This window comes from Narcine bancroftii, chromosome 1 (assembly GCF_036971445.1).
Source record: "Narcine bancroftii isolate sNarBan1 chromosome 1, sNarBan1.hap1, whole genome shotgun sequence".
NCBI lineage: Eukaryota > Metazoa > Chordata > Chondrichthyes > Torpediniformes > Narcinidae > Narcine > Narcine bancroftii.
In genome coordinates, this window is record NC_091469.1 from 78439730 (window position 1) to 78463536 (window position 23807).

The 23807-nt window shown below is 40.3% G+C and overlaps 1 protein-coding gene across 7 annotated transcripts in view; it reads right to left on the minus strand.

Annotated features, from left to right (window-relative positions):
• The window catches only part of pcsk5b (proprotein convertase subtilisin/kexin type 5b), a 430761-nt gene that overhangs the window by 351779 nt on the left and 55175 nt on the right, over nt 1-23807 (minus strand). For all 7 annotated transcript variants that reach the window (XM_069930561.1, XM_069930563.1, XM_069930567.1 and 4 more), the window contains 3 exons: nt 10337-10450; nt 8934-9077; nt 4955-5031 (listed from right to left, as the gene is read on the minus strand). In XM_069930561.1, the coding sequence (XP_069786662.1) occupies nt 4955-5031; nt 8934-9077; nt 10337-10450 (335 nt within the window). The remainder of the gene's footprint in view (nt 1-4954; nt 5032-8933; nt 9078-10336; nt 10451-23807) is intronic.

Consider the following 23807-nt stretch of genomic DNA (forward strand, 5'->3'; position numbering starts at 1 on the left):
ACTGACCCATCCTTCCACCTCTTCACCTCGGTCATTTATAGAAATGACAAAGAGCAGGGGGCCCAGAACAGATTCTTGCAGAACTCCACTAGTCACTGACCTCCAGAAGAATACTTTCCTTCCTCTATTACTCTGCTTTCCGCATGCAAGGCAAGGTTCCATAGATTCCCATGCTTGAAAAATTTTCTGAATGAGTCTTTCATGGGGAACCTTGTCAAATGCTTTACTGAAATCTATATTGACCACATTTACCACCCTACCTTCATCAATTTTTTTGTTATCTCCTCAAAAAACTCAATTAGGCTTGTGAGGCATGGCCTTCCCTTCACAAAGCATGCTAAGTATCCTTGAGTAGACCTTCCTCCAGCCAAGTCTCACAATACCGTAGTTCCACGTACTGAACCATGCTCTAAGTTCATCCCCTTATCCGTAATACTCCTAGATTTGAAATAGACATTTCAAACCCTCTAATGGACTACATTTATATTTTGGCCCCTGCTGGTCTTCCTCCCAAACTCAGAACACATAGCATCATGCTTTTGACCAGCTGCCCTATTTTGATTCCCAATCCCCCTGGCAAACTAATTTTAACGCTCCTCAACAGCTCAATGAAAACTTACCCGCCAGGATATTGGTCCCTTTCCAGTTCAGATGCAGTCCATCCATTTTTGTACAAGATAAAAATTTGTTGCAAGTAGACAGGAATTAGGAGCTGCGATTTCAGTCAGATTGGCGATGACCTTATTCACTGAAAGGGTAATTGTATCTCCTGCCCTGAATTTTTGCTTTTTGTGAACACTAAAATATTAATTATAATATTTTTTGATCTATATTTGCTTGTGATGTAGATGGATATTTTTGCCTATGCAAGTTCAGAAAGCCAAACCATCTCCCCACATTATATTTACCCTCCTCTTTACCTCCCATTCTCAAGATCTCTTCCCAGATTTTATCTTCCACACTTGGGGCCATTTACAATGGCTAATTAACTTACAAACCCATTCATTTGTGGACCTAGAGGAGATCCACAGTCACAGGGAGAACTTTCATTTTCCAAAGATAGCAGTAAAGATCAGGAAGTATGAGAGAGACATAGGGAATACTTACGGTGGAATGTTTTAAAAAAGTTGCCCACCCCTGGACTAGAGCATAGGGTGGGAGGACCAGTTGGGAATTGATGAAGGATGACAAATAGAAGCAGCAGATTAGCAAATCCCAAAGAGAGAGAGGTAAGTGGAAGACAAGTCATGCAGGATAAGGTGGGTGATAAAAGGAGATAAAAGCTGCCAGGGCTAGAATCTGACAAGAAGAAAAGGTGACAACGTTCTTTAATGAGAGACCAGATAGAACCAAGAGAAACGGGGAAAGAAGAAGAAACTGAGGGGGGTGGGGAGAGGAGACTAAGGGTAGAAGAGGAAGGAAACAAATGCAGAAGGAGATGAGAATGGCTGGGTGGGGGGGGGGGGGAGAAGAGGAAAGATAATGAGAGCGGAAAGAGAAACAGTTTGTTAGCAGGGACTTGTTACATGAAATTTAAAAATTCAATGTTCATATCATGGGCTGTAGACTGCCGAGAGTAAACATGGAGGTGTTTGTCCAACTTATGTTGAATCTCACTCTGGCAGTAGAAGAGGCCAAGGACTGACAAATCGGTGTGGAAATAGAAGAGTTGAAATGGTATGCAACAAAGTGCACAGGATGACCTTTGTGGACAGTGCACAGTTGTCTGTAAAATAGACCCCAGGTCTGTTAGAGGAGGCAACATGAGGAGCACCAATTTTTTTTTAATAATGGTGTTCATGAGATTGGAGGAGGTGCATGTGAATTTTTGCCTCATCTGGAAGCTCTGATTCTTCAACACTTCCTGCTCCTCCACCTACCTTCCTATCATCTGCAAACTTGGCCACAAAGCCATTAATTCCATAATCCTAATCATTAATATACAACATATAAAAGAGCAACCCCAACATCAAGCCCTGTGGAACACCACTAGCAATTGGCAACAAACCAAAATATGATCCTTGTATTTGGACTTTCAGGCCTTCCTGTTGGGGGATGGAGTTGTACACGGACTGGACATTCCTGGTGAAGTCGAGATGGTGAGTGTGAGGGAAATGATATTTGCAAAAATGCTGGAAGGTTCAGGAGGTGCCCTGGATGTAGTTTAGAAGGGACTAGACTTGGGGAGAGAGGATGGAGAGGAGATCAGTTTGATGGGGTAAGAGCAAATGGAAACAAAGAACCGACCAAAACAGTACTATTTGTGGATCTTGGGTAAAAATGCTAGAAGTGTGGGATTAGGGCACTATCAGGTTGGGGGCTGGCGGGGTTGGGGGGGAGGGGGGGAGAAGAAGTGGAGAGATTTCCTGATGCAATGTGATCTATTATAACTGCCCTGGTGTTCATTGGTGGGGTCCTGGTCCAGGAGTATGCATCAGGAAGTATCCGAGAATTGGCAGCTGGCCTCTGCAAAGTAGAGGCCAGTTTACCAGACTGGAATAGCACTGCCGTTATCTATGGGTTTGAGTCAGTGTGGAGAGTGTTTGAGGGGAGTGGAGATGTCAAAGCTGTCAATAATGGGTCATCAATTGGAAATGTTCAAGCTTATTATCATATGACTGTTCATATACCTCCAGACGAAACAGTGTTTCTCCAGACCAGGGTGCCTGTGTAAAGATTGAAAGGTAAAATACCTGAGGGAAGTGCCTGAGAGGAATGAGAGTGGTACTGAGAGGAAGGAGAGTGGTAATGATGAGAGAAGGAGCTGTCAGTTAATGGTTGGTGGGGGGGGGGGGAGGGGTTGGGGGGTTAGAAAGAGGACTCTTTGCAAAGATCATCAGCATGAATTCCTCACCACTCATTTACAAAAGGCAAATTTAATCCATTTATACTAATTGAGATAATTGCCAAGATTTTCCTCATTAAAAAGTTTAAAACTTTTAAAAGATTATTGTGGAATGAAATCAGAATTAATCCCCTTATTACTGCCTCCCATGTTTTGCCCAATAAGAATTGGCAATTTAGAGATTATACTACTTAAATTAGAGCTTCAGTGTATAGAAGGCAACATGAACTAACACTATTTTCATCAATCTTCCTGAATTTATAAATTTAGTAGCAGTTCACCAGTTTCTGAATGTTTTCATATCGTGGTGACAGACTTACAAGCCTGGTATTACATGAATATACAGGTTTACTGCTGAGCTCGTTGACGAGCCCGTGCTATGAAGCTTGCACCAGTTTAGAAGTCAGGCACTGCCAAAAATGAATGGCGACAAAAGCAGCAGCAACGGTTATTACAAAAACAGACTTCCAGTGCCCCTATTGTGCAAGACTTTGCGCTTCCAGACTGGGACTGCAAAGTCACCTTCATGTCCGCAGATGAACTGCACAACAACACGTCTTCTTCAAACCAAAGGACAAGCAATACTGCTGAGCAGCAGATTCTGTCGTATAAATGTCAGAACTAAATTTCTGACAGACTATCTGAACTCCAAAAACAAAATTAAAAGCATCATCAGTTAAATTTGAGCATCCAAACCAATTTTATATTAGATCAGTGTTAATTATTAAATTAGTTTACAACTGATCATTTTTTAAACAATGATTAAATTTATTAAACTACTTAGATTGAAGCAGAAGAACAGTGAACAGAATTATGAATATAAATTGCAATATACTACTAGTGAAGTATTTGTATAACCTGTGCAGAGGACATGATGTTTGACTTTGTAGCCAGAGCTGCTTTACCTGGGATGTGGAGAAGATAGCACTGCTTAGAAGGTTTCAACCATTCTGGCAGCTCTGTACAGGTTTTAAATTGCTTGTTAAATGATCTAATGGTATTAGCAAGTCAAATCCTGCAACCACAAGGTCTCTACCCAAAATGGCGACACCTATGCTCAGCAGTTCCCACAAGGGGATTGCAGACTCCAAGGGAGCAGCAGATCAGGGCAGGGAATCAGAAATGGGGTGAACACCCCCCCCACCCACCCACCACCGAAAAGCAGAGGAGATGACCCTACAGGATGGTGAACACAGCAGCAGTCCAGTGAGGGGCTTAGTGGCTGAAGAACCCTAAAAGAACATGACCACGGCAGCAGACCAGCAAGAGCTCAGAATCCGAGGGATCCACAGAGGCTGCAGGCTGTTGATGACACAGTCAAGGGACTTGCATGGGCTGCTGGACACTGGATCGTGGGAACCAAGTATTGGAGCCAGGATTCTAGAGGGTGCTGAGGGCAAGAAGGGTTCCCAAAGAGCCTCAGGTGCTGAAGTCTTCCTGATCGTGTTGGAAGTTTGGATCTGGTGCTCAAGTTACCAATGGATCAAACTGCATTCTATGTGGCTGAGGGAGTGCAGGAGGAGAACCCACAGACACTCAATGACTCTGGAGGGACTCTCTTTTGCTTCTCTTTCTCTTTTACTGTAGGGGTTCTGGACAATATTAATGATGATTCTTTGCATTACGGCAGGCAAAAATTACAGTACATCACGTATGTTACATTTTTATTGTATCATTAATGTGACAATAAAAGGAACCTTGATGGAAGGAAATCTTACTGGTCAGAATTGCAGGGAAGAAATTTTGGCTGGCACTATGCATTGTTTTCTAATTACATTTAATTTCTTAACTTGAATATTGCTAGTTGACGAACCTTGCATCTCAGTGTGGATAGATAAAAGTTTGAGTTTTTAGGTCTGCAATTACTCATGCAATTTTGTGGACACCTGTGAAGAGTTCAAATTAGTTGGCAAGATATTTCAAATGGTACAGCTGGCACAGGTTATTAATGTGGAGCAACTGAAAATAAAACTGACATTTCCTTTCAGTGTTACAAAAGAACATTGATGAACAAAAAGGCCAACGCTAAATATACAACATCAAGCCATTTTTCATCTCAAAGTGTCTGCAGTGAACTGGTGCCCAGACTGAAATAGATATTTCCCTTACTTGTTCTCATTACTGGCGTCATATCGAGGCATGGGATCCCAGTCATTTCCATTGACATCAAAGCTAGCCATCTGATCCTACAGCAAGATAAGAAAAATCACATATCCACATTAATAAGTAAAGACGATGTCCAAGTCATGCATTCTTAAAAGGTTTTCCATGCATAAATGATTCAACTAAGCTACACATGAACCAATGGGAACCATGTATCAAATATCACCCCTTCCACCCTTCTTGCACAGTCCATCGAGCTCTGAACTACACCCTATGCTTGGTTCACAGAATAATTGCAAGATCACTGAAATTACTAGAGGCATCCCAATACTTTCAGTTAACTTTTTTTTAAAAAAGTCAGGATTATTAATTACAAATAAATCCAAAACAATTCAATGGAAAAGTTTGTGCAGTTGTTGCATGTATTTAAAGAGCCAAGTTACAGTCTTTTAGATACGAGGCCTTCTGCAGAGTAGTCTTGTGAAAAGTTGTGTACTCAAGAAGCTCTTTTCTCTCTTTACAGTTAACCATTGGTCAACTGCATATTTCCATCAATATTTGACTGTTTGATAAGCATCTCATCAGCCAAAATGAGTATGTATCCACACTGATGAAGGTACCAAACTGTGTACATATATCATCGATTACCACAATCAATGAAAAAAAGTTGGAGCAAAAAGAGAAAGGTGTAGCAGTGGCTCCACTGCTCCTGCAATAAAACACGCAACCAGATGGGTTGGGCTCAGTGAGCAGACTGGTTTATTGCAGGCTGCTGGGCTGCACTTATATTCCCAGCACCGAGTCCGCCTGGCTGAGAACCGCGCTGGAGGGCGCTGATGTCACCCAGGCGTCACGTGGTCCCCAAGCGCGGGTTTCTGAGCTCCGAGCTGGAAGGAAGGAAAACCCCCGACGGTACCATTTTGGCCAGTTGCCCTGCCGGCATGGCTTACAAGCGGGACCGGTTCGCCTGCCTTGTGATGAGCCGCCACAAAGGCTTGAATTTATTAAATTAGCCCTAGCCTTAGTCTTGCATCCTAGGAGTGTGGAGGTGAGCTAAAGGATGACACACACAAAGAGAAACAGACACCAATGCTGCCTTTGTATTTAAAAAAGGGAAAATATAGCTGATCAAAAATCCTAGCCAGATAGCTTATTATCTGTAATAAGAAAAAGTACTCCTAGCAAACAATCATTGCAGTCAGAACAATTTTTTTGAAAAATTTCTTAGAAATCCTTGCAGTTATTACAGGTAAAAATATACATAGTGAATAGGGTATAAATGGGGAGATCTGAGAAGATTAATGGGTATGGATAATTCTGTGAATGATCGGGTCATAATACGGGGAGCATTTGACAGCTCTTTGCCTGTATTTGTTAGAATTTAGGAGAATGACTGAAATCTCAATTAAACATTTCAAATGTTGAAAGGCATGGATAGAGTATATATAGAAAATGATGTTTCCCATGGTGGGAGTGTCTAGGACAAGAGGGCACAACTTCAGGAATGAAAGGTGTCTGCGTAGATGAGAGATGTTCTTCAGCCAGAGGGTGTAAATTTGTGGAATTCATTGCCACAGGCAGTGTTGGAGGACAGATATCAAAGGCAGAGATTGATAGGTTCTTGATTAGACAGGGCATCGATGGTAATGGGTAGAAGGCAGGAGAGTGAGGCTGAGTGGGAGAATGGATCAGCACACGATGAGTGGATTCGACAGACTGAATGGCTTACTTCTGTTCCATTATCTTATGGTCTAAGAAAATGTACTGCTTTCACATTGGAATGCAAAATTAAAATTAGGATTGTAGAGCTATGTAATAAAAACCAAAAAAAGTGGTGGAAAGAAAGGTTAGTTCTACTTGTAATAGGCTGCCTTCAGGACAGTGAATCCAAAGAACACATCTGGTCCAGATTAAGTACCTGACTGAGTACTGAAAACCTGTACTGATCAACTGGCCATTGTTTTCATGGATATCTTCAGCATCTCACTCCATCAGGGCATGGGATCCACCCATTTCAAACAGGCCTCAAATGTACCTGTGCTCAAGAAGAGTGTGGTAACCTGCCTAAATGACTAATCAGTGGCACTCACATCAAAAGTGATGAAGTGTTTTGATTGGCTGATGTTGAAGCACATCAGTTCTTGTCTGATCCATTCGAAATTTGTCTACTGCAGCAACAGGTCAACAGCAAATGCCATTGCACTGGCTCTACATAAAACCCTGGAACACCTGGACAGCAAAGATTCATACATCAGGGTGCTATTTAATTACAGTTTGGCATTTTAAGACCATTATCTCCTCAAAACTGATCAGCAAGCTCCAATCTTGGAACTCAACACTCCACTGTGCAATTGGATCCTGGATATCCTCACCTCCAGACCCCAATCAGCCCAGATTGGTAAGAACATCTCTTCTACAATCTCCATAAGCACTGGAGCACCACAGGTGTGCCTTCTTAGCATTCTGCTCTACTTACATTACACATATAACTGTGTTGCTCAGTACAAGCAATTTGCTGACAGTCAGCATACAAGGGAGAGACCGAAAATTTGACTGAATGGTGTACTAAGATAACCTCTCACTCAATGTCATCAAAACCACAGAGCCGATTGTAGACTTTGGGGAGGGAAAACCAGGTGGATGATCCAGTGATCACTGGAGGAAATCAGAGGTGAAGAGGGTGAGAACATTTAAATTCCTGCTAACCACCATCTTGGATGACCTTGCCTGGACTCAACTTACTAGTGTCTTCGTGAAGAAAGCACGTCAGCACCTCTACTTACTTAGGAGTTTGCAGAGGTTCGGTGTAACATCTGAAATCTCGGCAAATTAGATGTGTAGAGGAATGTGTGCTGATAGGCTGCATCATGGCTGGCATGAAGGCACCAATACATCAGAGTGGAAAGCACTGCAAAAGGTTATGGACACAGCCAAGTACATCACAGGCAATACATTCCACCAGCGAGAAAATCTACATGAAATGTTCCTGTCGAAGACCAGCAGCAATCATTAAGGATCCACACCAGTCAGGACATCCTTGTTTCTGCCATCAGGAAAGTAGAGGTGCCATAAGACTGTTCAGAAACAGTTGGTACCTCTCCACCATAAGGCTCAGAGACTCATTTAAGGGCTTTGTACATTATTTATTACTGAATTTTTTGCTCTGTATTTGCAATTTGTTTACATTTCACTCTTTTGTATACAATATCTTTTTTTCTTGAGTACAATTACACTACCGATAAGTAGAAATTCTGCCTCGCCCACAGGAAAGAATTATTTCAGAGTTGTATATGATGTCATGTCAATACTGACAATAAATTTGAACTTTAAGAATTGGGGCCACGGACAAACAAACAATTAAAATGTCAACTATTTAAAGGCGGAGGATAAAGCAGTGTTTCAGGAAATAAACATTTGATGGGCTGTGGTTTCACTAAGGTGAAGGGAATATCAGCATCTGGTGAGTAAATACAATTGTTATTTTTTTTACATGCAAATAAATAACAATTTCTTAGACTAAGCAACCAATATTTGTTTAATCGCTACAATTTATTTCTATATATTACTATTTCAAAATTATCTGATAAAAGATGGAGTTTGGAACCTCTAGTGAGTTGTCAACATAAAAAAATTAGCCATGAAGAAATCTCAAGATGAAGGGAGCAATTTCTCATTTAACCATGCTCTTTTGCGTTCAGTGGCAATTGTCTTGAGATAAGAGATTATTCCAAATAGATCCACGCAATCTAATTACATTGAACTTGTTTCGCAATCATCAAAAGCACAAGTCCAGTGTAATGGGTGCAAGTTCAAATTCCAATTGTAGAAATGATAATGGGTTCAAACTCCACAGAGGAACAACATTTTAAACCTTGCAATTATGCTTTAATGCAATAAATTCAGTTAATGATATGAGCTTGGTATGCACTACATTTTATTTTGTGTTTTTTTTTTGCATTAGGACAAGAAAAAAGTAAAAACGTACATAATTCTGTTCAAGGTCAGGGTGATTTCTCTCAATCCCATCATCCAGAATGGTTATGACTACATTTCGGCCTGTGTATCCTCTTCGCCAGGCTCCAACGATATTCATATCTGACTGGCAGTGGTGAGTGTCATCATTACAATGCTAACAAGTGGAGAAAATAAAAAAAATAAAAGTCAAGTGGAACAACTTCACATTCAGCACAAATACCCTCGTAAATTATATGGGAATATATTCTCAGTACAATCTATATACCATAGAATAGATTTTTATTTTGATGTGTAGGTTTGGCGGGGGAATTCAGTAGTTTAGATGGGCACATGAAGGTACTGATTTGTAGATATACATTTCCTCTCATTGCACTTAAATGTTTACAGATGTGCGAGGGGGACACTGGTGCCCCCATTCAACAAAACCAGGTAACCCATGGCTTACTGCAGCCTGAAAAAGAGAAGAAATAGTGGATGGGAAATGGTGTGGAATTAAGCCTTGCAATTATCTGATGTTAAGAAATGTTCTGCAGTAGGCTCAGTGGGTTTGGATTTCCCCCACTTACTTCAACACTCCAGATTTCCAGCATACCTTTGCTCTAAGTTCCCATCCACCTTTCAAATTCCTTAGATCTCTTTCTAGTGTTTCCCTTAATATCATTGTGGTCTCTTTCCTGTGCTTCCTTGAAACTTACCTGGTTCTGGTACCCACACAAGTTTTGAATTATACTACAGTGCAACATTAAAAAAATGTTTTGGAGTATTATTTGAAATAACATCCAACAGTCTGAAAAATCTGCCATATCAAAGTACCAAGCATGATAGATTAACAGTAATACAGTATCCAGTTGGATTGCACTTAAACCAGTCACCACTTCATGCTTGCCCCCTCCTCCATGCACTTATTCTACCACCAATTTATAAACCACCTCTGGACCTCACTGCCACAGTCATCCTGTGAAGTAAAGTGGTCTAACAATGAGAGGTGGGTTTCATTGTCAAAAACTATTGAACAGATTTATAACATCAACAATCAGATTTTTCTCGTGAATTAGACAAAGAAATTTTTAAAACATACACAAATACTTTTAAAATAGGCAATATCAGAAAAAAATAAAACAATTCAACCTTTTCTATCAAGTACAGAAATCTCATTCACACTAAGAGGTTCACCGCTGATATCCGCCTTGGTTGGTTTGAAGCCAACTGGCACCACAATTCAGAACATTTCTGTTCAACCTTTAATAAACTGTGTTGAATACAACAGCATAGAGAAAAACCAAATATAGAGAACAGGCAACTAACCCTTTGCTGATCTCAGTGTTCAACTTTGCAACATGGGCACTGCAAAGAGCTCCAAACTCCCAAAAAAGCCAAGTACGTTTCAAGACATTTACGGAATCATATACTTACTATATACCACATGCTCGGCCATTTTGGATCATTGAAGAAAGGATACTGGGAAGCGCTAGCTTTAAAATCCCTTTTTATTCGCCTTTTTACCACCTGTTGCTGTATCCATTCCACCTGCCAACAAAACACATTGAGAGAAGTGAAGGGTAAGTGAATATTTGGGTAAAAAGGATGTGCTTTGACATCCAAGTCCATGAGGTCAGGGAACCAGTTCAATACAATCAGGGAGGGTGAATGACAGACAGGGCTTGAAACCCCAACTTTGACCAAACATTTTACTGAAGGAGCATGGAAGTACCATGGAACTCCTGAAGGGTTTCACTTCGGCAAATACTGCAATTGCAGTACACAATTTTATGGCAACAAATAGGAAAGTGCACAAATTCCACTGGCAAACATTTTAAATACAGTTAAGAGAATTTGATCAGGAGCTTCCAACTGGGAATATATAGGGCTAGTGTCTGGAACCATGCCTCCAAAGAGGAGAAAAATAGCTTTAAAATTTGATTTAATGTCAATCTTCATTTGTATTCAGGAAACCACAAACATCAACTTTTATGCTATCGCCATATTAATTGAACAACTTGCAGCTTCTACATTATTGGAAAGAATTATGCTTTTATTATGCAAATGGATGGAGTAGGGAGGAAATAAATATTTCAATCCAGGTTGTTTTTTCCAAATAATAGGGTGACAAGTGATATTCTTCATCTTAAGAAACAAAAAGTCATGTGAATTATGAAGTTTAGAGGATATTGAATAGTAGATTTGGAAATATAGTTATGCTTTCAAAAAAATGAATTCCTTGTTCAAATTAAATATACATAATGTTTGGGACAAAGACACTTTTTTTCCCCCTTTACTTTTCCCTCAGGACTGGTCAGTATTTGAAGGGGAGACTGCCGTGGAATACCAGGCAGGTGCTGTAGGTTTCTGTGAGGGGCACTGAACAAAGTGGTGGACTCTGTCTGCCTTATGGTGGACAAAAGTTAAAGAATTTCATGTAAATGTAGCATTACGTGACAACAATGGAAGATTTACTCCTGTGGTACAAACTTAAAATTTGAAATCTAACAATTCACATGCAATTAAAGTGTACTTTCCAGATTTTATTCAAGGTTATTTGTATACATTTTGGTTTGATTACAGCATTTTTTTTTTTACATAGTCCCCTCATTTCAGGGCAACATAATGTTTGGGGTATTTGGTTTCACGGGTGTTTGTGATTTCTCATGTATGTTTAATTGCTTCATCAGTGCAGGTATGAGAGAGCTGGGCTTGCTTCGAAGCTTTTAATCACCTTTGAAGACCATAGTTGTCATTTTTCAACAATACAGAGGCTACACTGCAAGATGCAAACCACTAGTGAGACACAGAAAGGCCAGATTATGGTTTGCCAAGAAGTTTTAAAAGAGCCTGCAGAATTCTGGTAAAGGTCTTCTGGAAAGATGAGGCATAAGATTATGTGATAATCTTGCCAGAGTGATGGCAAGAGCCAAGCGTGGAGGGGTAAAGGAACTTCCAAGTGTGGCATTTGCATTTTGCAGCATAACTTCTAGATTTCTGTTCATGAAGTCTTCTGAAGACAGCAGTCACCGACATACCTATACCTTCCTCCTGAAGAGTGTTTCTGATCTGTTGGACGTGTTTGGGGATTTTTATTTATTTATGAGAATTCCTGTCTCTTCAGCAGTGCAGATCTTCCTTGGAATACCAGTCCCTTTAATGATTATTGAGCTCACCAGTACACTCTTTCTTCTTAATGATGTTTCAAATTGTTGATTTTTGTAATCCTAAAGTTTGGGTGATGTCATTATTTTTAATCTTGTTTTTTTAGCCTCTCACGGGCTTCTTTTGATTTTCATCAAAACAACTCTGTTCCTCTTTAAAAAATGGCAACCAAAGGTGACCGAAGCTAAGAAGCAATAGCTCTCTTCTCTCTGCACCAACGAATCAATTAAACATACCCACTTGCTCACAAACACCTGTGAAGCAAAACATTATGGTACCTGAAATGAAGAAACTATGTATGAAAAATGTTTCATTTTATACATGGTCAAACCAAAATCTATACAAATATCCATGCATAAAATCTGGAATGTGCATTTTAATTACGTGCGAGTTGTTTCATTACAAATTTATAACTGGACCATGGGGGAAAGAAAGGAAAAAAGTGTCTTTCCCAAACATTATGGAGGGTGCTGTATATTCAACACAAGGGGATAAAGTGAATTACGAAGGCATGAGAGGGGAACTAGCCAAAAGAGATTGGAAGGGGGCACCAGTAAGGAAGACAGCTGAGCAGAAATGGATGGAGTTTCTTCAGGAAATGAGGATGGTGCAGGAGAAATAGATACAGTACCAAAAAAAAAGTGGAAATATGAGAATGGAAAAATATCACTGCTATGGTTGACAAGGGAAGTTAAAGCCAATATAAAAGCAAAAGAGAGAGCATACCTGGAAGCAAAAAAAAGTTTTTAAACTTGCAAAGGGTAAATTTAAAAAAAACTCAGAGGGAAAAGATGAAGTTTGAAAGTGGGCTAGCAAATTATATCAGAGGATATTAAAAAGCTTCAAGTGTAAAGACTAAAAGAGAGGTGAGATTGGATACAAGGCCACAAGAAAATGATCCTGAATAATGAGATGCAAGGAGATGGCATCACCATCATCACCGTGGAAGACACAAGCAGTGTGCCAGATGTTAAAGGGTATCAGGGAAAGGAAGTGAGTGCAGTTACTATTATAGGGAGAAGGTGCTCAGAAAGATGAATGGTCTAAGAGTGGATAAGTCTCCCAAACCAGATGGATTGCACCCTTGGGTTCTGAAAGAAGTAGCTGTAGAGATTTTGGAGACATTGGTAATGATCTTTAAGGAATCATTAGATTCTGGTATGGTCCCAGATTCCTGAAAATTGTAAATGTCATCCCACTATTCAAGAAGAGAGGGAAGCAGCAGAAATGAAATTTCAGACCGGTTGACCTGACATCAGTGGTTGGGAAGCAGTTGGAGTCCATTGTCAAGGATGAGGTAATGGAGGCATGACAAGATAGGCCAAAGCCAGCATGGTTTCCCCAAGGGAAATTCTTGCTTGACAAAGCTATTGGAATTCTTTGAAGAAGTGACAGACAGGCTAGATAAAGAAGATGCAGTGGATGTTGTGTATTTGGATTTTCAGAAGGCCTTTGACAAAGTGCTGCACACCGCCAGTGGGCTGATAACGCCTCAAACCGTACATCTTGGCGCCTCACAGTTTGGCGGGCAGCAACCTCCTTTGAAGAAGACCGCAGAGCCCACCTCACTGACAAAAGGCAAAGGAGGAAAAACCCAACACCCAACCCCAACCAACCAATTTTCCCCTGCAACCGCTGCAACCGTGTCTGCCTGTCCCGCATCGGACTTGTCAGCCACAAACGAGCCTGCAGCTGACGTGGACTTTTTACCCCCTCCATAAATCTTCGTCCGCGAAGCCAAGCCAAAGAAGAAGCACACAAGGCTACTGAACAAGAGCACATGGTATAACAGGAAACATACTAGTATGGGTATATCATTGGCTGATTGGCAGGAAGCAGAGTTGGAATACAGGGATCGTATTCCCATTGGCTACCAGTTGCTAGTGTGTTCCACAGGGATCAGTGTTGGGTCACTACCTTTTTTTTGTGCTGTATATATAAATCTCCTTGAAACATTTCAAATGTTGAAAGGCATGGACAGAATAAATGTAGAAAGGTTGTTTCCCTGGTGGGAGAGTCTAAAACAAGAAGGCACAACTTCAGGATTGAAGGGGATCTGTTTAGAAAAGACAAATTTATTTAGCCAGAGGGTATCAAATCTGTGGCATTTGATGCCACCAGCAATTGGGGAGGACAGGTCACTAGATGCAGTTAAGGTAGAGATTTGTATGTTCTTAATAGTCAGGGCATCAAAGGTTATGAGAAAGCCACGCTATGGGGCAGGTGGAAATTTGATCCACGTGATTAATAGTAAGCAGACTTGATGGGCTGAATAGACTATCTTTACTCCTATATATTATGGTGCCATGGTCTTAAGTACAAATCTCTACCAAATGGGGCTCTTTGAAATATCCACAAAAATATTTTGCTTTGGTAGGTGTTAACCTCAAAAATAATACAATTTTCAGCCCCAGGGTCAGCAACTGTGCCACAATATAAAACTTAACAATTTATCACTGCTGGATCAATTTTGGAACATCCCCAGACAATATTCAAAAATGTAAATCTATATAAATATTGCAAAATAAAATTTAAGAAGAACCATTGGAAGACTCTCATTTAAAACAACTCATAGAAACATAGAAGATAGGAGCAGGAGTAGGTCATTCGACCCTTCGAGCCTGCTCTGCCATTCAACGAGATCATGACTGATCTTAAAGTTCAGTACCCCGTCCCCGCCTTCTCTCCGTAACCTTTAATGCCCTTATACTGAAGAAATATATCTAATTCCCTCTTAAATAGATTTAATGAACCTGCCTCTACTGCCCTCTGTGGCAATGAATTCCACAGATTCACCACCCTCTGGGTAAAGAAATTCCTCCTCATCTCGGTCCTAAATGGTTTGCCTATTATCCTCAAACCATGGCCCCGGGTTCTGGATTTTCCCATTATCGGAAACATCCCATCTGCATCCATTCTGACCAGTCCTGCCAGAATTTTATATGTCTCTATGAGATCCCCTCTCAATCTTCTAAACTCCAGGGAGTACAATCCCAATTTGCGCAATCTTTCCTCATAAGTCATTCCTGCCATTCCAGGTATCAGCCTGGTGAATCGTCTCTGCACTCCCTCCATTGCAAGAACATCCTTCCTTAGATAAGGTGACCAAAACTGCACACAATACTCCAGGTGGGGTCTCACCAAGGCCCTGTACAGCTGCAGTAAGGTATCCTTGTTCCTATACTCAAACCCTCTTGATATGAAGGCCAACATACCATTTGCCTTTTTAACCGCCTTCTGTACCTGCATGCTCGCCTTCAGAGACTGGTGTACAAGTACCCCTAGGTCTCTCTGCACTTCCCCATCTCTTAATCTATTGCCATTCAAATAGTAATCTGCTCTCCGGTTTGTATTACCAAAGTGGATAACCTCACATTTATTGACATTGTAGTGCATTTGCCATGTATCTGCCCAGTCCCTCAATTTATCCAAATCACACTGGTGCTTCCTGACCCCATCTTCCATGCACACAACCCCTCCTAGCTTAGTGTCATCTGCAAATTTGGAGATATTACATCCAATCCCCTCATCCAGATCATTAATGTAAATTGTGAACAGCTGAGGTCCCAGTACAGATCCCTTTGGCACCCCACTGGTCACCGCCTGCCACTCAGAAAACGAGCCATTTATCCCAACTCTCTGTCTTCTACCTGCCAGCCAGATCTCAATCCACATCAATATTTTGCCCCCAATCCCATGAGCCTTGATTTGTTGCTGCATGTCACACACAATGGATCCAAGCACCAGTGGTTACTGCAGAAAATTTATAGACATCACACCTTTTCTATAATACTGATGTGGCAGATATGCATTTTATAGCTTTGTTGCTTCAACGACAGGCACTTAAATTTCAAGCAGCTCCTCATGTCACCTTTTTGAGTATCTCAAGGTTGAATTTTTTTTTTTGTTTTCACGGCACTATATTTTACAACTGGTGGAGCCAGGATATAGGCTAAGCTTAAAAAATCCTTTTCATGATGCCCTTAAGAGGAAATCTGGTTTCAAAATGACTAGGCGAAACATGGTAACAGGTAATAAAAATAGATGACTTTGGCTCGATTAGTACAAGATCATGCATTTCATATACAAGAGATATCTCAAGACTTGTACTTTTAAGGATACCCCAAAGAACATGCAGCCAATTAAGTTCTGTCACAGTTGAAGTATGTCATTGAGCACCTCCAGCATATTTGAATGGTCAAGTAAAGCAAATCTTCTAGAGGAACTCCAGCAGCTCAAGCAACATCAATGAGAGAAAAATAGTGGACATTTCAAACCAAAACACTGTCAGATCATCAACTGAACTAATTCACACATATTGCCTTGGTATTTCTTGGGGCACTAGAATAACAGAAATCATGTTTCTTTTGTATATTTTTTGTTCATAGGACATGGATATGTCCAATTCATCAGGCAGCTATCATTCATCTAAAACAGTAGGTCTATGTCCCTTGAAGAATGTTAGTGGTTGATGTAATTTAACAACAATATTCAGTCATCAAAAATCAAAACTGATTTTTTTTTTAAATTGCAGATTTAATTAATTACTTGAATTTTAAATACCCAAACTGCCATATATTAGAATCCAAATTCAAGTATCCAAATCAATATTCTTGGTCTCCAGATAACCAGCCCAGTATCCTATAATTTAACCACTGCACTAATTTTATGCATGCCAGTTCTATAGATTTTTGTTTAATCCAACTGATTATTATCTCCTAAAAATATGGACATCTGTGTATTTTGGTGATGCAGATGGTAGAATCTAAAAATTGAAACTGTTTTCAATAATTACGTTTTCGGGCCTCGCACTCCAGTAGTCCACATTAATATGTTGCTGGGGCCCTTGTTCTTCACCCCCACTCTGCAGAAAGTGTTTTCTTTATAATTACCCCTTGAATTTTCTGATCTCAAAAACACCACTTTGTTCACTCCTTTATCTTTCCTGTTCAAGTACACACAATTCAGGAAATTGCACAAAAAGAGATCCTATGCACCACAATCAAATTGTTTGAATTTTTCTGGAAGATTAAACATTAACCAGAGTTGACTGCTATTTCATGAAATATGCTATCCATACTACAAATGGGGAAATGCCAGTTAAGATTGTCATTTGCTCAAGTCTCTGCAATGGGTTTTGAACTTGTGAGCTTTTAACTCATGTTTTTTTTTAAAAAGACCATATCAAATTAACGCAAATTGATTCCCCTGATTTAACAAATGTAATGGCTTTTTGTTCATGATTAGTTTGAAGATTATTTATCAGCAAGATCTCCCAACAGCAAAGTTGGACAAGACTATCTGGATAGTAGCAAGAGTGGACAGTGCTGCTTTTGTTTGTATACAGACATGCCACTGTGGAAAAGAACCAAACACAGAATGGTGGTCAAATCTATTATAAATATTTGCTTTAGTTTCAAGTTACAAAACAGATCAGTTAGTGTTCAACAGTCTGAAACTAACAGCAAATTTAATCTTCTTCTTTCCCATTTTGAGCAGATGAGATTTTCCAAATGTAAACAATGACAAAAACAGACCCTGAATTACTCCACACAAGAATTTAATTTCAGTGCCTTCTAGCACCATTCCCATGTAACCAGCACAAACTAAATATACCTCTTCAGTGAGCTTTGCCAGACAAAGAAATCACGAACATGCCTTTTCCTTTCGCTGCCCAAAAACCTGCATCCAGGTAGAAGTGTTCTCATTCACTTCACCTCAAAATTCAATGTCTGTAAATGACATTCAAAACTATATTCACAATATGAAGTTGCAAAGAATCTTTTGACAGCTCACTTCTCAACCACAGCTCATTTCAGGTCAGAGTACTTAACCGCAAACATGCAGAAGGGATCATTCGTTTGAGAAAGAGAGATAGATAGAAGACGGAAGAGCGCATGAAGAACAATTTTATGGTGGCTTGTGTCAATGATCCAGTGTACATGTGACTGTCATAAGATCATGTTTCTTTACAAATGTGTTAGTGATTGGAAATGTCCAGTTAACAAGATTTGAATACAGTATATTAGCAGCAGATCAATGTTTTGGAGCTGGACGGGGGAGACATGTTTGCTATGGCTTTAATCCCTTCTCATTTTGCTTCACAATTGTTTCCAACCAAAACTGGACATTCTTCTTTGGAAACTTGCTTGACACATTTCAATATTATCATTTCACTTTGATGAATCCAGGCACCTGTAAATTTCTGAGGTAAATTGTAACTAGTGATTGAATTTGTAGGTGACCCTGCCACATGCTGAATCACGGCAGGAGTTCTTAGTTTATGTTGGAGTTGCAATTTGGATCCTGCAATGCTGGCCAAATTCTGTTCTTGGCAAATAACAACTCTTTAAGTGAAACACTTCTAAATTGGTACAAAGAATTTTTTTTTAAAACTACACACACCAAACTTCATAGTGACCAATTTGTTTCTTTCCATTACCACTCTGATATCTTTCACATTTTTATTTGATAGGGCCACACACAGACACATTTTAAATAAAAATGTATTGCAGCATATAGAATAATTGATTTTAAACAGTTGATCCATTTACTGCTTTTTCTCCCCAACATGCAAAAATATCAGAGTTCCCTGGATACACCAAAGACAATAGGGACTGGCAACACCCTGGCTTATGATCATGCAATGATTTACGCAAGTTGCTCAGTTATATGCTAGAGCATGTCAATATTCTGCCAACACTATCCTGCCTCTCAAAGTCTGATCCAAGATGCTACTGAATGCCACACCCTCACCGATAACATGATCGCCAATGGTCAGCTTTGGTTCTCCCAGGATAATCGTCTCAACACTGCATTGGTTGAAACATAGTAAAATAACAGCACATTCCAGAAAAAAAAAGACTGCCCTGGACATCAGGGAATTCTTCAACCAAGTTTTTTTTTAATTCATAGGGTAATTATTCCTGGCAATGGAGTCATATTTTCCACAACTTCTTTGGAGGTCAATGGTTTCAGCCCAAGTAGATAGCTGCAAATGTCTATCATACTGCTGCCCTGAACCATCTGCTTCAATCACTTTGACTCCAAAGATCAGAGCTGGGAGATTTGATGATAATATAACTTCACTGGCAATTTCTCATTGAGGCAAATCAAGCCATCATGTAGCAAGAACTAAATAACATTCCAACTTGGGCATCCAAGCAACATCAAGTACCAGGCAACAACCATCTCCAACAATTATCTAAACACCTTGCTCTGACATTTAGTACAATTTACATCGTCAAAATAAAAATAAAAAAATCACTAACTGCAAGAACCACTGTTGTGTCATGATTGGCCGCTGCTGGTCCGACACAGCTCCCGAGACCAATCCTACCATAGCCCTTTACAGGTTTCGCTTTCTCTTTGATGGTTGATGTAGTTCCTGTCTTTAGTTAATAAAAGCCCGAGTTTCACAATATCAGCCTTTTGTGATTATTGATGGTACATCAATTTTATTAAATAAATTTTTCAAAAGAAGCATGGAACAGTACCCGAATCCTGGAGGAGTCACGTGATGGAGTAGTGGCCGGACGGTGAACTCCAGCCCTCTCCAGAAAAGTCGGGAAAAACAAGAGAAAATACAAAGGCACAGAAATACAAGTAAAGAAAAGTGAGTATAAAGGTGGAAAGAAGATGGAGACAAAAGGAAAAAAATCAAAATCAACGGAAAGAAGAGAGGAAGAGAAGACAACGGAGGAAAAAGGTGAAGGCCTTACCTGTCCGAAGAGGCCCGCTGTGGAGAGAGGAGCCCACTACCTCAGGTCAGTGGAAAAAGAACTACATCAATGCCCACTATCACCATTATTGTTTGCGCTAGATATAGAACCACTAGCAGTATCGATAAGAATAGATAATAATATAAAAGGAATAAAAATAAAAGACAGGGAATATAAAATCAGTCTATTTGCGGATGATGTGATAGTGTACTTAACAGAACCAGAACTATCAATAAAAGAACTATATAAGAAATTGAAGGAATATGGAGAAGTGTCGGGATACAAGATAAACGTAAATAAAAGTGAAGCAATGCCTATGAATAACGCGGATTTCTCAAAATTTAAGGAGGAATCCCCATTCAGATGGCAAATGCAGGCAATAAGATACCTAGGTGTGCAAATAAACAAAAATCTAGGCCAATTATATAAACTCAATTACAATCCACTAATGAAAAAATTACAGGACGATTTAGAGCATTGGAAAGAGCTACCACTAACACTGATAGGAAGGATAAACTGTATTAAAATGAACATTTTTCCAAGGATACTATACTTATTTCAGGCATTGCCAATACAACTGACAAAAAAATTCTTCAAAGAGTTAAAGAAAATAATAAGGAGATTTTTATGGAGAGGGGGGAAACCGAGGATAGCACTAGATAAATTAACAGAATGGTATAAACAAGGAGGCTTACAATTGCCAAACTTCAAAAATTATTATAGAGCCGCACAATTAAGGTACCTATCAGATTTTTATCAAACAAGGGAAAAACCAGACTGGACGAGACTAGAATTAGATAAAATAGGGGAAAAGATACCTGAACACATATTATATAAATGGGACGAAAAATTGGTACAACATAGAACTTCTCCAGTATTACACCATCTCCTCAATATATGGAACAAGATTCATGTAGAAAGAAATAAAACAAATTATCAAATACCAAAACTAATATTGACGCAAAATAAGCTACTCCCTTTTACAATAGACAACCTTTCCTTTAGAAAATGGGAAAAAAAAGGGATTAAAAGAATAGAAAATTGTTTTTCAGGAAGTAGATTCTTATCCTTTGAACAAATGAGAGATAAGTACAATATAACTGGAGATACAGCGCTGGCATATTACCAACTGAGATCCTACTTGAAAGATAAATTAGGAAGCAATTTGAGTTTACCAGAGGGATGTAACCTTGAATATGTGATTACAGATACAATGTTAATCAAAAGATTTATAACAAATATGTATATTAAACTGCAAGAAAAGGAGAATGAGGAAACAAATGGTAAAACTAAACAAAAATGGGAACAAGATTTAAATATAAAGATAAAAAAGGAAACATGGGAGAAATTATGTTCTGGAACGATGAGAAATACAATAAATACGAGACTGCATATGATACAATATAATTGGTTACACAGACTATACATTACACCGCAAAAGTTAAATAAATGGGACCCAACAGTATCTGATAGATGTTTTCGATGTAAAAAAGAAAGGGGAACAACAATTCATGTAATCTGGACATGTGAGAGAGTAGAAAAATTTTGGGATGATCTCAATCAGATATTAAATAAAATAACAGAAAACAATATACCAAAGAATCCAGAGATCTTTCTCCTAAGTAACATAAAAAATAAAGAATTTGGAATTGACTTGGAAGATGCACAAAAAAGATTTGTTAAGATAGCCCTAGCCGTAGCAAAAAAATGTATTATGTCAACCTGGAAATTGGAAGATAATTTGAAAATACAACAATGGTATATAGAAATGAATAAATGTATTCCATTAGAAAAAATAACACATAGTTTAAGAAATAATATTGAAATATTCGAACAAGTATGGGAGCCTTACATTAAATACAATAGCGAAAACCTACCGGGAACAAACATTACCTAAGTTGATGGAAGGAGAAGAAAAGAAAAGAATGGACTCAGTAGAATTTCTGGTGTATTTTTGTTGAATGACAACATTGTCTGACTGAATTAATGCAACCTAGATTGTATACCTAAAATGGATGAGGGGGGGGTGGGGGGGGTGGCTTGGGAGGAGGGGGGGGGGAGAAAAAGTCACTGTAAAGGTGTGAAAAAGAAAAAGTGTATATCATGGCTATTGTGATTTATGGTGTGAAAAATAAAAAATTTAAAAAAAAGAACAGTACCCGAATCCTGAGAAGGTCGACATCGAACCCCGTTGCCAGGTGTCCCAAACATGTTTGAACATTGGCTACGCTGCTTTGAAAACTTTCCGGCTGTAGCAGCAGGTACCATCACCATGAAAGCGAACCGACAGACTACTCTTCTTGTATGTCGGACCCCAAGTGTTCCCGATGATCAGCGATGCCAGCTCATACCAAGCTGCTATTGAGACCAAGACTCAATAAGGTTAATGAGGTCTACACCAGACATCTCCTGACCACCAGAAAACAGCGACCTGGTGAGTTGAGTGCCGAATACCAGAAGGCCCTCCGATCCTGTGTAGAGCATGTGACTCTAAGGCTGTTTTGTCTCTGGATACATACAGTAATGGTTATTGGAGCAAAATGTTCCTGATCTACAAAGGGCGGTTGAACTTACAGCGTCACTGGATGTGGCCCTCCAGGACTTAGATGACTACTTGGTCGCTGTGGGCATCATTATCCTGGGACAGGGCATCATCCCATCCCATGAGTGACTGGTTCCCTACACCACACATGTCAAACTCTGGCCCGCGGGCCAAATTATAATTATATTTGGCCCGCAAGATCATATTAAATATATATTAGAGTTGGCCCACTGGCCGCCGTGCCAGTATAGCGCATGCACACTGAAAGTGAAAATGAAGACTCTGTCTCAGAGTCCCGAATCCCGGGGATCGGAGCGCTGCACTCAGCCCGCCCGGCTCCCGGACACACAGACGCGGCTGGAGTTGGGGACCATCCTCACTGAGTCTGTGCTTCAGCGGCGACGCCGGACCGAACGTCTCGTTGGCGATGCCTTCCCCCCTCGTTCCATGCGCGGCGGACCCTGCCTCCCGCTCCTTTTGTTGGAGACGAGCCCAGCACCGTGAGATCGCAGTTTAATCCCTCTCCAACCATGGGAGGGGGGTGGGAGCTACGCGCTCTTCTCAGCCAATTCCTCCACTGCCCCGGACACCGGCGTTTCAACGGGGGGTTCGGGTGCCTTCGTCAGGCGACCGACCAGTTGGTCCAAGACAAGGGGAGAGCATACAAACTCCACACAGACAGGACCTGAACTCGGGTGAACGTGGAGCTGCGACCCCACATTCCACATCAGGACTGTGTGTAAGATTGGGAGCAGTGAGACGGAAGCTTATTTTGTTCCTGTGATTTAAGCCTTTCTTGGGGTGGGGGAGGGAGGGTCCTTCTCTGACCACTTGCCTAACAATTAACCTAATCAGATGTGGAGTTACCACAATACAACAGTTCTCAACCTTTATCTTTCCACTCGCGTCCCTGTGCCATCTGTGATTAGTAAGGGATTGCTTAAGGTGGTCTGTGGGTGGGAAGAAAGTTTGAAGACCACTGCTTTAATCATCCCTCATTGACTCGTCATGTGCACGGTTTCAGAACGCTAAAGGAAATGGGCCAATGACAATATTTCTCAAGCAAAATATTTCAGTAACAATTGGGTCTAGAGCAGTGATTCTCACCCTTTCCTTCCCACTCACATCCCACCTTAAGCAATCCCTTACTATTTACAGAGTTCCAATGCCATAGGGCACACATGTCAAACTCTGGCCCGCGGGCCAAATTTGGCCCGCGATATAATTATATTTGGCCCGCAAGATCATTTCAAAAATGTATTGCAGGTGGCCCGCTGGCCGCCGCGCCAGTATAGCGCATGCACAGTAATACAACAAATCCCAGAATGCATTGGCGTCAGTCTGCTAATCGCCCCCACCTTCTCTGTTTACATTACAGGGTCTCACCGTGGACTCTGGTTTTGGGGCCTGGCCGGTGTCAGGGGAAGCCAAGGCCGCTTCCCAACGCCCAGAACCGGAGGCCTCGGGCCTGACCTCG